Source organism: Phaseolus vulgaris, chromosome 1 (assembly GCF_000499845.2).
Source record: "Phaseolus vulgaris cultivar G19833 chromosome 1, P. vulgaris v2.0, whole genome shotgun sequence".
NCBI lineage: Eukaryota > Viridiplantae > Streptophyta > Magnoliopsida > Fabales > Fabaceae > Phaseolus > Phaseolus vulgaris.
In genome coordinates, this window is record NC_023759.2 from 12,596,809 (window position 1) to 12,610,017 (window position 13,209).

At 43.5% G+C, this 13,209-nt stretch overlaps 1 protein-coding gene across 1 annotated transcript; it reads right to left on the minus strand.

Moving 5' to 3' along the window:
• Window positions 1–9,142: 9,142 nt before the first annotated feature.
• LOC137815537 (filament-like plant protein 1) lies at window positions 9,143–9,841 on the minus strand. The gene has a single exon (XM_068618653.1). The coding sequence runs from the start codon at window positions 9,839–9,841 to the stop codon at window positions 9,143–9,145; it is 699 nt and encodes a 232-aa protein (XP_068474754.1).
• Window positions 9,842–13,209: the final 3,368 nt, after the last annotated feature.

Sequence of the window (13,209 nt, forward strand, 5' to 3'; positions counted from 1 at the left end):
TCCAGATGCACACACACTGATATTAGAACGAAAACCAGTGAACCACAAAACAGCAAACTTCAATTTCAAGCAAGTGATTAAGGTTCAATTTATAGCATGCCAATTAATTGAGTAACCTTTACAAACAACCTGTTCCAGTGGCTTTTAACAAACTATGAGTGTTCTTCTTGATGTCAAGCAATTTTCCAGAAATTAAGAACAATGAAACACAGAACAACAAGCTTCAACTTTAAGCAATTGTTTAAGGTTCAATTAATAGCTTTGACAATTTCTTGAGCAACCTATCACAGTCAATCTGTTCCAGTGGCTTTTAGCAGATTATATATGTTCTTATCAGATTCAAACAACTTTTTCAGAAATTAAGAACAGTATGCACAGTGCCCAGAAAGAATAGATTTATTTTCAATTGAACAGATTTATTTCTTTGCTGTTTTATCAATTATGCAGAAACGAAATTGCAGAGAGTGAGAGAGAATGAACACAAGCAGTTATACTGGTTCACTCAACTGAGCTACATCCAGTCTTCACCAAAACCAGGTGGAAATCACTAAAACACTGTACAACCAAGTACAATTCCCACTGTTCTTGAAACCTACAAGAACTTAGGTACTCTTGCTGAAAAAACCTATTTCAGCTCACACACACACACTCTCCAAGAAAACCTATCAAGAAGAGTGTTCAACCAAACTATTACAAGCAATGAGAAATGAAACGACTACACCTGATTGAGGATACAAAGATCTGCCTTAAACCAGTAGGCAAGATATGCTTTTGCTTTGAATCTGCTGTTCATTTGATCTTTTGGTGCCTTTTTAATTTTAGTTTGAGTTCCTATTTGTGTTTAGATCTTACACAAATTCCTTTTCTCAATTCCATTGTGTTTAAATTTTGGTATCTTGCTGTTTTTTCCAGTTTTTCCATAATCCCCTGTTTCACATTCTCTGTGCTGGCTGTTTTGTTCCAGAAAAATATTTTCACTCATAGGAAAATTTTTATTCTCTGGAATATGCAAGTTTGAAGTGTTACAGAAAAGACAAAAAAAGAATTAGCTCAAAAGGGTAAACATAAAAAAAAATGATAAATATTTTAAAATCAGTGTGCAAATCAGAGGCGCTACAGCTGGCGTAACTGACCACTGAAATTGAAAAATTTATTAAAAAAAAATGGTTAATGCGTTTTGAGTGATTCCAAAGCCAGATTTTAGCTAAGATCTTGAATATCTTGCATATAAAATTTCAGAATCAAATATAAAAATCACAGCTCAGAATAAATTGGGGAAAAATCACATTTCTGGCCCACAACAAATTTCCAGTGGTGCTGTTTTTTATTTTGTAATCTACTTCTAGTGCCATTCTTAGGAATTCTTTTGTGAGCCTACCTTTATTTGAGTACCTTTTATTTGCTTGCTTAATATTTCTAGGACCTCTTTCTAGTTGTCATAATCTAACTCCTTTTGGTGGTACTATTTTATTCAATTAAATTGTTTCTTGCTTTTGTTCTTTGACCTCTAATTTGGTGTTGGAAATTTTTTCTCCCTTGGTGCTTAATTGAATGGAAACTTAACTTTGGTAAGGTCTAGTCTTTTGATAGGTGCTGGAATTGGAGAATTAAAACTTTCATTCTAAGGGGAAACAAAGCCAAGGCAGAATCAAGCTTTCTTGAAAAACACTACAAACACTTGGAGGGCCAACAAGCAAAGACAACAAGGAAGTGTATTTAGCAAAAAGAGGATCAACAAAGGGAGTTTTCTTAACTTCCTTGCAACTTAATTTGTGTTAATTATCTCTTAATTACGTTATTAGACGGTGAGTGTGTCTTCAAGGGCTCCAAGTGTCCAAGAAGCCTCACCTAGGGCTGAACCTCCCAACTACCATACATACCATGCACCTTCAAGATCACCATAACTCTTAGGAGGATCTTGCACACACACATCCATGGCTTCCACACCATCCTTTACATGATTCAAGAAGAACTTCATGAATTTGCCATCATTTGGTATCAGAGCCGACTAGTATAGAACTCTTTAATTAGCAATTGTTAATTGTTTTTAGTTGATTCTATATTGCTTAATTAGTAACACTTGTATGTGTGGTTGTTTTAAGCTTTGTTAAAACCGTCTAGCTTTGTTAATTAGTTAGCATACATTGTTTTTTTGTATTGAAAAAAAAAAGTTTTGATTTCTCAACTTAATTGTGTTCTAAGTAGTTTACTAAGAGGAAGTTTTGTGTGAAGACATTGAGGGATAGTTTTTGGCTAAGGCAAAGGCTTAGTACTTAAGTAGTCCTTTGTGACTCACCTCCCTTACCTGGAAAACTACCTTCTTTGACTTTCCTAAATTTCCTCAAGGTAAAACACTTATATACACAAAACCTTTAGCCATGTCTTCTCCTCCTCACTCTCCAAAGTCTATTGAAAGTGAAGTCAAATCTATAAAATCTCTTTTAAAAAAAGTTTCACAAGCTGTGCAAATGATTTCTTTTAGACAATTGGAGAATGAGAATAAAATTAATGAATTGTCTAAAGCCCAAGAAGAGAAATCACAAAAATCACAAAATTCAAAGAAAACTCATACTCATGCATCTAGGAGTAATGAGTCTCTAGGGGAGGGAAGCCTTAGAATTAATGACTATTACCAACCACCCCTTAGAAGGAATAGGCAAAGGGAGCAAGAGGGGCCAAGGGAAACTAGAGTAGACCTACCTCACTTCCATGGTAAGGAGAATGTAGAAACCTACCTAGATTGGGAGATGAAGGTAGAACAACTCTTTGCTTGCCATAGGGTGAGTGAAGAACGTAAGGTACCCTTAGCCACCCTTAGCTTCCAAGGGAACGCCATGTATTGGTGAACCTCTCTCAAAAGAGAAAGGCGTCTTCATAGGGAACCTCCATTACATATTGGAATGACCTTAGGGGAGCCCTAAGACGCCGACACATACCTTCCTACTACCATAGAGAGTTGATGGACAAGCTCCAAAGACTCCAACAAAAAAACATGAGTGTGGAAGAGTATAGACAAAAAATGGAGCTCTACATGATGAAAGCATCCATTAGAGAAGAGGAGGATACCACAATAGCTAGGTTCCTTAGTAGCCTATCACTTGAGATAAGAGATAGAGTGGAGCTCTTACCTTACCAAGACTTGAATGACTTGGTTCAACTTTGCATTAAAGTTGAGCAACAAATCTTACACAAAAGGTGAGCCCTTACTCTAACTTTTATCCCAAGAAAGAGTTTAGAAGGAAGGGTAGCACATCCAAAGAAAAACCAAAAGAACCTACCAAACCTTTCACCAAAGAAACCTCCACCCCACCCATCCGAGCTAGAGATGTTAAGTGTTTCAAGTGCTATGGTAGAGGGCATGTGCAAGCACAATGTCCAAACCAAAGGACTTTGTTTCTTAAGGGTGTAGATGAATACACTAGTGGCGAGGATGAGCCTAGTGAGAGAGAGGAAGGGGGAGAGGATGAGAGGGTAGCTCCACTAGAGGGAGAATTGCTTATGATTAGGAGAACCCTCAACAATCACCCTAACACATCCATTGAAACACAAAGAGAGAACATATTTCATACAAGATGCAATGATTTAGAAAACATATGTTCCCTCATTGTGGATAGTGGATCTAGTTGTAATTGTTGTAGTGCTAGGATGGTGGAAAAGCTTAAGCTACAAGTAGTTCCTCACCCAAAACCTTACAAACTTCAATGGCTTAATGAAAATGGGGAACTACATGTAGACAAGCAAGTGGAAATCAAGTTTTCCATAGGGAACTACAAAGACAAAGTTTTATATGATGTAGTACCTATGGAAGCTTGTCATATCTTATTAGGGAGACCATGACAATTTGATAAGAAAACCTTGCATGATGGTCTCACTAACGAGATTTCCTTCACCCACAAGTATAAAAAGTTTGTACTTAGTCCTTTACCACATTCTCAAGTGGTAAAAGACCAAATACAAATGAAGCATAAGAGGGATGAGGAAAAAAAAAAAAAAAGAGCGCTAGAAAAAGAGAAAATCCTTAGGGATAGGAAGGCGTGGGAGAAGAGTGTTCCTTCCCACAAGGTTGATCAACAAGAAAAGCCTCTTGAAAACGTTTTTGAAAATTTGCTTCTTGTTGAACAACCAAGCCTTATCTTTTGTAAAGGAGCACTTACATGCACTGCCACAAGTAGTGAACTTATGAATTTACCTCCTCAAATAGAAAATCTTTTAAGTGAATTTGAAGATCTATTCTCTAATGAGGGTCCCATTGGGCTTCCTCCCCTTAGAGGTATATAACATCAAATTGACTTCATTCCGGTGGCAAGCCTACCAAATAGGCCTGCTTATAGAACAAACCCCGAGGAAACAAAGGAGATAGAATCACAAGTTCAAGACTTGTTGGAGAAGGGTTGGGCTCAAAAGAGCCTAAGCCCTTGTTTTGTACCTGTCTTGTTGATGCCCAAAAAGGATGGAAAATGGCGCATGTGTTGTGATTGTCGAGCAATCAACAACATCACCATCAAGTATAGGCATCCAATCCCAAGGCTTGACGATATGCTTGATGAATTACATGGGTCAACTCTATTCTCCAAAATTGACCTTAAAAGTGGATATCACCAAATTCGAATCAAGGAGGGTGATGAGTGGAAAACCGCTTTTAAGACCAAATTTGGATTATATGAGTGGTTGGTGATGCCCTTTGGGCTTACTAATGCCCCAAGTACATTCATGAGGCTTATGAATCACACCTGAGAGATTGTATAGGTAAATATGTAGTAGTTTATTTTGATGATATCTTAGTGTATAGTAAAACCCTAGAAGACCATCTAAGTCACCTTAGGGAAGTTCTTCTAGTGCTTAGGAAAAATAGTCTTTTTGCAAATAGGGATAAGTGTACCTTTTGTGTAGATAGTGTAGTTTTCTTAGGCTTCATAGTAAACAAAAAGGGGGTGCATGTAGATCCCGAGAAAATCAAAGCCATCCGCGAGTGGCCCACTCCACAAAATGTAAGTGATGTAAGAAGTTTTCATGGGTTAGCTAGTTTCTATAGAAGGTTTGTGCCTAATTTTTCTAGCCTAGCTTCTCCTTTGAATGAACTTGTTAAAAAAGATGTTGCATTTTGTTGGAATGAAAAGCATGAGCAAGCCTTCCAAAGGCTCAAAGCTAAACTCACCAATGCACCAATTCTATCTCTCCCCAATTTTTCCAAAACTTTTGAGATAGAGTGTGATGCATCTGGAGTAGGCATAGGTGCGGTATTGTTGCAAGGTGGACACCCCATTGCTTATTTTAGTGAAAAACTCCATGGTGCCACTCTCAACTATCCCACCTATGACAAAGAGCTCTATTCTCTTGTGCGAGCCCTAAAGACTTGGGAACACTACCTTGTGTCCAAAGAATTTGTCATCCATAGTGATCACGAGTCTTTAAAATATTTGAAGGGCCAACACAAGCTCAACAAGAGACATGCTAAATGGATGGAATTTCTTGAACAATTTCCTTATGTAATCAAATACAAGAAAGGAAGCACCAATATAGTGGCTGATGCTCTTTCAAGGCGGAATACACTCTTTTCAAAATTGGGTGCCCAAATTCTTGGATTTGATCACATAAGAGAACTTTACCAAGAAGATCAAGAACTCTCATCCATCTATGCCCAATGTCTACATAGAGCGCAAGGAGGTTACTATGTGTCCGAGGGATATCTTTTTAAGAGGGAAAACTTTGCATTGCCCAAGGAACACATAGGAAACTCCTTGTCAAAGAATCACATGAGGGGGGACTCATGGGCCATTTTGGAGTTGATAAGACTCTAGACCTTTTAAAAGCAAAATTTTGTTGGCCACACATGAGGAAAGATGTCCAAAGACATTGTTCTAGATGCATCTCATGTTTAAAAGCAAAGTCTAGAACAATGCCTCATGGACTCTACACCCCTTTGCCGATTGCAAATGCTCCTTGGGAAGACATTAGCATGGATTTCATTTTAGGACTTCCTAGGACTGCAAGAGGCCATGACTCTATCTTTGTGGTAGTGGAGCGTTTTAGCAAAATGTCCCATTTTATTCCATGCCACAAGGTAGATGATGCTCAAAATATTTCTAGACTCTTCTTTAGAGAAGTGGTGAGACTTCATGGTCTCCCTAGAAGTATAGTATCCGATAGAGATCCCAAGTTTATAAGCCACTTTTGGAAAACTCTTTGGGGCAAACTTGGAACAATACTACAATTTTCAACTTCTTGTCATCCTCAAACGGATGGCCAAACCGAAGTAGTCAATAGATCTCTTGGGACTATGCTTAGGGCTATCATGAAGGGCAACCATAAATCTTGGGATGAGTATCTTCCCCACATTGAATTTGCTTACAATCGAGTAGTTCACAAGACTACTAATGCTTCTACTTTTGAAGTAGTATATGGTTTTAATCCTGTCACACCCATGGATTTGTTACCTCTTCCTAATCCACAAGAATTTGTGCATAAGGAAAGAGTAATCAAAGCCGACTTTGTAAAGAAAATGCATGAGAAGATTAAACTCCAAATACAACAACAAAATGAGAAGTACGCAAAATATAACAATAAAGGGAAGAAGGAAATAATTTTTGAGGAAGGAGACTTAGTTTGGCTTCACCTTCGCAAAGATAGATTTCCAACTCAAAGGAAGTCCAAACTAAGTCCCCGAGGTGATGGACCCTTTCAAGTCCTCAAGCGAGTCAATAACAATGCATATAAATTGGCAATACCTCTTGAATATGGAGTTCATGACACTTTTAATGTAATTGACCTTTCTCCATTTGTAGGTACCAGTGACGATTACGAGCTGGATTTGAGGACAAATCCTTTCCAAGGGGGAGGGGATGATGGAGGAGGGCCAAGCACATCCCACCATGGAAGCCAAGACCCAAAGCTAGACCGTGATGAGCGTCTAGACTCAAGGAAGGAGCGTCTAGGACGTGAAGAGGGGAGGCTACACATGGAGCGTCTAGGAGGAGACCTAGACCATCTAGGCCCTATTACAAGGACAATGCCAAGGCAGTTTAGAGAGGGCGACCTGGTAATGAGGAAGGCCCATCAGTACGAGATGGAGAACAAGTTATTGCCTAAGTGGACGGGACCGTTCAGAATAACCGAGGTGCTCGGGAACGACGCCTACCGCTTAGAGACGCTAGAAGGAGGGGCGATTCCTCGCACCTGGAACGCCACACACCTCAAGTTATATTACAGTTAAAGCTTTGTAAGTAAAAACGAACATGAAGAGATTTACAAGCTTTCTGTTAAAACAGTTTTGAAGGGGGCACTCTTTTTTCCCTAAGGAGGGTTTTTAATGAGGCCACTCAATAAAGAAGAGTTTCCAAGCTTAAGTTTTTTAGTTTGCATGCCTTTTATGTTGAAAGTTTTTAGAATCAAAAAAAGACCTTATTACTCGTGCGTGATTTAAGGCAAGTTCAAAGTTATATCGCATGCTCTCAGTTAAAAGTTTTAAATGTCCCCATCGTTTTTCGACGATTGGCGGCATCAGTCAAAAGTTTTAAAGTCCCCATCGTTTTTCGGCGATTGGCGGCATCAATTAAAAGTTTTAAAGTCCCCATCGCTTTTCGGCGATTGGCGGCATCAATTAAAAGTTTTAAAGTCCCCATCGCTTTTCGGCGATTGGCGGCATCAGTTAAAAGTTTAAAGTCCCCATCGTTTTTCGGCGATCGGCGGCAGTAGTTAAAGTTTTAAAGTACTCATCGTTTTTCGGCGATCGGAGGCACCAGTGATGACTAAAGACCTGAATGCTCTCGTGCGTCTTGGGGCAAGAAAGAGAAAAAGACCTCCTCGCCTTTGAGCGAGTGCAGGCGAGTAAGAGAAAAGTCCTCCTCGACTCTGAGCGAGTGTAGGCAAGAACAAGTCCTCATCGCCTTTGAGCGAGTGCAGGCGAGAATAGAAGAAGTCCTCCTTGCCTTTGAGCAAGTGCAGGCAAGAAAAAGTCCTCCTCGACTTTGAGCGAGTGCAGGCAAGAAAAAGTCCTCCTCGACTTTGAGCGAGTGCAGGCAAGATGAAGTCCTCCTCGTCTTTGAAGCGAGTGTAGGCAAGAAAAAGTCCTCCTCGTCATTGAGCGAGTGCAGGCGAGAAAGAGAAAAGTCCTCCTCGCCTTTGAGCGAGTGTAGGCAAGAAGAAGTCCTCCTCGCCTCCGAGCGAGTGCAGTCCTCCTCGCCTCTGAGCGAGTGCAGGCAAGTAAAAGTCCTACTCGCCTTTGAGCGAGTGCAGGCAAGAAAAATTCCTTCTCACCTCAGAGTGAGTTCAGGCAAGGTGAACTGAAAAGTCAGGGGTGTTCGTGACCTTAAACGGTGGGGAAGGAAGGAAAACGCCTTTCCCCCTTTAAGTGAAACATCAATATTGACTTAGTAAGACCAGAGAAAGCTTCCACGCTTGTAGGCGGTGCGAAGACAGATAAAATCCTTCTCGTCTCGAACGAGTTCAAGTATGGCGCGAAGGGTGAAAGAAGTTAAAAAGATAGCTAAGGTAGGTTCAGAGAGAACACCTCACTATCCAGCTCATTGCTCTGAAACTCAGGGAGGTAGAGAAGGATCCGAGAGGCGCCTCTACCTTCCAGATGAGGGAACAATGGCCAAGTCATAAAGGCAAGAAAGTTCACATCGCCAGAACCCACGGCGATCAGAAAAGTTCCAGGCGATGACAAGAATAAGGGCTCACTTTGCTGGGCAGATCAGGTAAACTGTATTGTGATACTAGTTTTAGTTAACACCTGTTGCCTAGTAAGTAACTTACGTCAAGGTTTATTGCCTTAAGTTTGCAAGTTATATTAAATGTCATCGCTTAAGAGTTAATAGTTGCTCAAGTTTTACTATGAGTTAACAGTTTGATAAATTGTTATAAGATTAACAGTTTGCTCAAGTTCAAAGCAGTGAGTGAATGGTTAAGCCCGAAGTATCGCTGAGTTAATTTGTTTAAGCAAGTCTCATCGGTTATATTGATTAACCACACAGCAAGTAAAAAGCATTCAAAGAGAATTATTAGAAGACAACTTTTCAGAATTGAAAGTTATGCAAGAAGTGGCTGTTCGAGTTTACATACATACATAAATAGTTACGTAAACGGAAATTACAAACAAAAGATGAGCGCCAAGTTTCAAAACCAAGGTGATGGAGGGAGGCAGCTAGTCTTCAGAGGGTACGATCTTCCCATCCACCACCTCGTTGCAGATTGACACCATGGAGAGGTCGAGCTCGGGGTATTGACATGCTACTTGCTCCAGAGCGGCGTCAAACCCGGCGGTGAGGACTTGGGCAGTGCTCTGCTCGAGCTCTTGTGTTTGTTTCTTCAGCTCTTCGATTTCCTCACGAGCTCGAGCAAGGTCTTCAGCAACCTTTTTGCCTTCGTCCCGAGCCTGGGCCAACTCTGCAACAATCTTTGTGGCCTCCTCTCGAGCTTTGGCGAGCTCAGCAATGGCATCGTCCCTCTCCTTTTCAACCTTCCCGAGGAGCACCTCCCGATCTGCTGACCTTTTTTCAAGGTTTTCCATCTTGGTCGCATCCGCCTTCTTTGCAGCCTCCAAGTCCGCCACCTTGAGCCTGTAAGGGACAAGTTTGCTTTCCAAGTCGATCTTCTCTTGGACTTCGAGGTGCAGTTTCTGGCGCAGGTCGGAGGCCTCCTTGCGCGTGCTTCTTAGCTCTGCGTCCATGGCATCCTCCAGCCTTGAGTGCTCGAGCTCAGTCATCAGCAGGTTGCACGAGAGCTTTTCAGCCTCAGCCCTTGTAATCAGATTTGACTCCTTGAGCTCTAAGTTCTCCTCTTGGAGCTTCTTGAGGGAGTCCTTCACGGCTTTCGATACAATCAAGGGGAGATCCTTCGCCATCATCTTCAGTTTAGCTATGAAGGGGCCCAAAATCTCTTCGAGGGAGGTTGGGAGGCTTGAGGTTGTTGCTGGAGGAGTTTGGTGCTGACTTTCACCACCACCCTCTTGAGTTTGAAGGGCAAGGGGGGCTTCTTGGCATGGTGGTGAGGTCGGAGATTCTGTAATGATTATCGGCGAGTTATGAGCGCCCTCATCCTCGCCTAATGCGGCCCCAACAATAGACGTGGTAGAAGGAGGACCCTCTCCAACAGATACGAACGGTGTGGAGGCGCTTTGAGGGTTCTCTATGAAGTTTGGGTCGCTGCTTTCAACCACGGGGGGTGCGGCGGCCAAGGGTGTTGCTTGGACTGGTTGTGATGGAGCTGGGGGTGAGGGCGGTGTTGGTGTTTGGATTGCAGGTGGTGAAGAGGGGGCCACCCTTGTCCTCTTAGTAACGAGGCCATCCTCGGTGGTTTCTTCATCATCTTCTTCCTCTTGCACCACTTGAGGAGCTTTTCTCTTGGGTTTCCTCAGGACCAGTTTCTTCCTTTGAGGGGCGGGCAGTACCCAGAGGGAGTTGGACCTCGGGGAGGAGTCTTGCCTTGAGCAGCGGCGATCTCCACCACCGAGTTGGGCACGATTTGGGAGCCCGCCGCGAGCTTATGAGATCGGGCGATCGCCCTCAGTTCTACCAGTTTCCCTTTGCCCAACATATTATCTGCGCAAGATAAAGAACAGATGAGCAACCAAGGCAGAAGCCAAACATGCAAGCGCATTCATATAGAGATAACACAAGCAGTACATGGATGAAAGATCGGAGTCAACACAGAATAATGAAATGCCAAAATATAGTGGTGAAGACGCTAAGTTAATGTTAACTCGAAGTGAAAGACTTAGTGCTGGGGCAGGAGCTAACCTATGTGAGCTTCGAGTTGGTCCTAAGGAACTCAAAGGAGATTATTGAGGCGGTGGGGAGGGTGATGTTGGCAGCAGCCACACTCTTCCAGAAGAGGCAGAGATCTTTGTCTAACTCCCCCATATTGTCAGGACTCCTTGGCCTCCTGAAGCTTTCTTCGGAGTCTTTGTTCCCCTTGTGTACCCAGTACAAGGGGAAGCCGTCGAGCAGGGAAGGGTCTTGGTCGTTTTGGCACACCTTAACGAACTTCCCCTTCCAGTCTTTGTAAGATTGCTGGAAGATCGAGAGGATTGACCTCCCAGCAATCCTGTTCAAGCTAATCCAGAGGCGATCTCCGGGATTCTTGGCCTCAAACAGGAAAAGAAAGACATCCACTGAAGCCAGCAGCCCCATGTGTGCACAGATGATTTGGAACGCCCTCACGAACGCCCAACTGTTGGGATGAAGTTGGGCAGGGGCGACGTTGAGCTCGGTCACGAAGCGGGTAAAAGGAAGCCTAAGCTTCACTTTCTTGAAGAATGTCGTGTAGATAAAGCAGAACAACTCGTCGTTGTTCCCCTTATTATCCGCGCAGATCGGTTCCCCCGGGAGGCAGAGCAGCACGGTCATTTTGCTATCGTGCTCTTTGTGGAAGGAGAGGTCGGATTGGTCTCCTTTCCGCAGTCGGTGCGCGCCCAACTCGGTGTTTATTGAGGATGTCTCTTTCAGTAGAGTTGGGGTGGCCCAAGGGTAGAGTTCTTTATAGTCTCGTGGAGGAAGGGAGGCTCCTCCGGCGACTGGTGGGGTTTCCTAAGTAGGATTGGCGTGAGAAGAAGTAGGCCTCTCAGCCTGATTAGAAGGAGCACCAGAGGCTCGTGGTGGGTTGCGCGCTGGTGGAGGATTTGCCCCAGGGGCAACCCTACGCGTTTGGGGTGGAGGATTTCGCAACGAGGAAGGAGGGTTAGCGGTGGACTTCGTGTGAGCCATCGCAGGAACTGCAAAGGAAAGAGAAAGGGTTGAAATGAGGATAACAGAGAACGACTCGATTGGGGACGAAGAAGATAGAGCGAACGAATAAGGGTTCGCTGAGATAAACGTTGATCCTGCCTGTTGACCAGAATGTTGGAGCCTGCCTCGTCAAAGGATCGACGTGTGCACCGCTTCAAACCTCCGTCCTTCTTCAAGATCCACCTCAAGAACCTGCAAAAGAACAGAGCGGCGCCACTGCGGCCGATCGCACTCCAACGCCCAAGTCAGTGACCGAACCACCAAATACTAAGAGCAAGAGCACTCAAGAAATCTCAAGGAACCGTGCAATGTTCTCTCTCACAGTATGCTCAAGAACTCGCAAGCGTAAAGAGTATATTCTGAACGTGCGTACCTCAGAAAGTTCGTTGAGAACTTTTATATACCTGGTCACTTTCTCTCTCCTGGCAGTTACAGACCTGGACACGTGGCTCGCATCCAGTCGTACACGTGCCATCATCTGGAGCCTCCTTGACTTGGGCGCTGCTCCTGACTCTCTTTTTGGCTAAGTTATTTATGCATGGTACTGCCCAGTGCATAGCTAACTTGGGAGCGCGATCTCTACTGGAATTGGCGAGTTAGGGTGCTCTCGTACACCTTCCCTGTGGTCTCGCCGGCCGCCTTCATAATCTGCATCACCTTCATCTTCGGCGATGTGCTTGCTTTGGCGATCTCCAATCACTTGGTCGCCTGAGTTTACCATCTGGCGACTTTATCTTCAACTGGGCGATCGCCTGGTGTGCTGGAGATCGGAGCACGCCAACTTAATAACTGGCGATTACACGAACCCCCCGACTTCCTTCACTTCTGCGAATCTGGCGCCTTGTCAACACGCCTACACTGTAGCTTGGTGCCACGTCATCACTTCCGACTACCAGGACGGTACAAACGTTATGAAGGACGAAGCCCTAGGTTACGAGAAAAAGAGAAAACAACCCACAACGTATGCTTCAGACAGATAATGGATGATGCAAACCGATTAAAATGCAGCAAGTATCCATAGAATGAGTAAAAGGGTTACCTTTATGTGATCGGATGAGCATTGAAGAAAGTTGAAGATTGAGAGAGACGAGAAACTTCGTGGTTCGCAGAGAAAATACTTAGAACGCTTGAGAGTGAAGAAAGATGATGGAACAGTGGAAGCGCAAAGGGTTTAAGGGTTTTTCGAACGTTTTCGGAAGCGCAAACGATAGTTAAAGACGACTGTTGATGAAGCCACGTGTCGTGTGATTGAAAAAGGGGTTGGTGGAGCGTCAGAAAAGCAGGGGGTACGAACATACGGAAATCTGCACTAGTGCCACGTAGATCGACGATGACGTGACCTCTTAGTCTTTTCGCTGGTCAAGTCTCAGCTTAAGACTGGGGGCTTGTGTACCGATCAGGTAGTCGGAAGTGATGACGTGGCAGCAAGTGATAATGTAGACGTGTTGAGCGAAACACCTGGCTGGCAGAAGGGAAACACATCGGG

Excerpts from the sequence above, each read along its gene's own strand:
- LOC137815537 (XM_068618653.1), bottom strand. The coding sequence starts at position 9,841 with ATGGCGAAGGATCTCCCCTTGATTGTATCGAAAGCCGTGAAGGACTCC.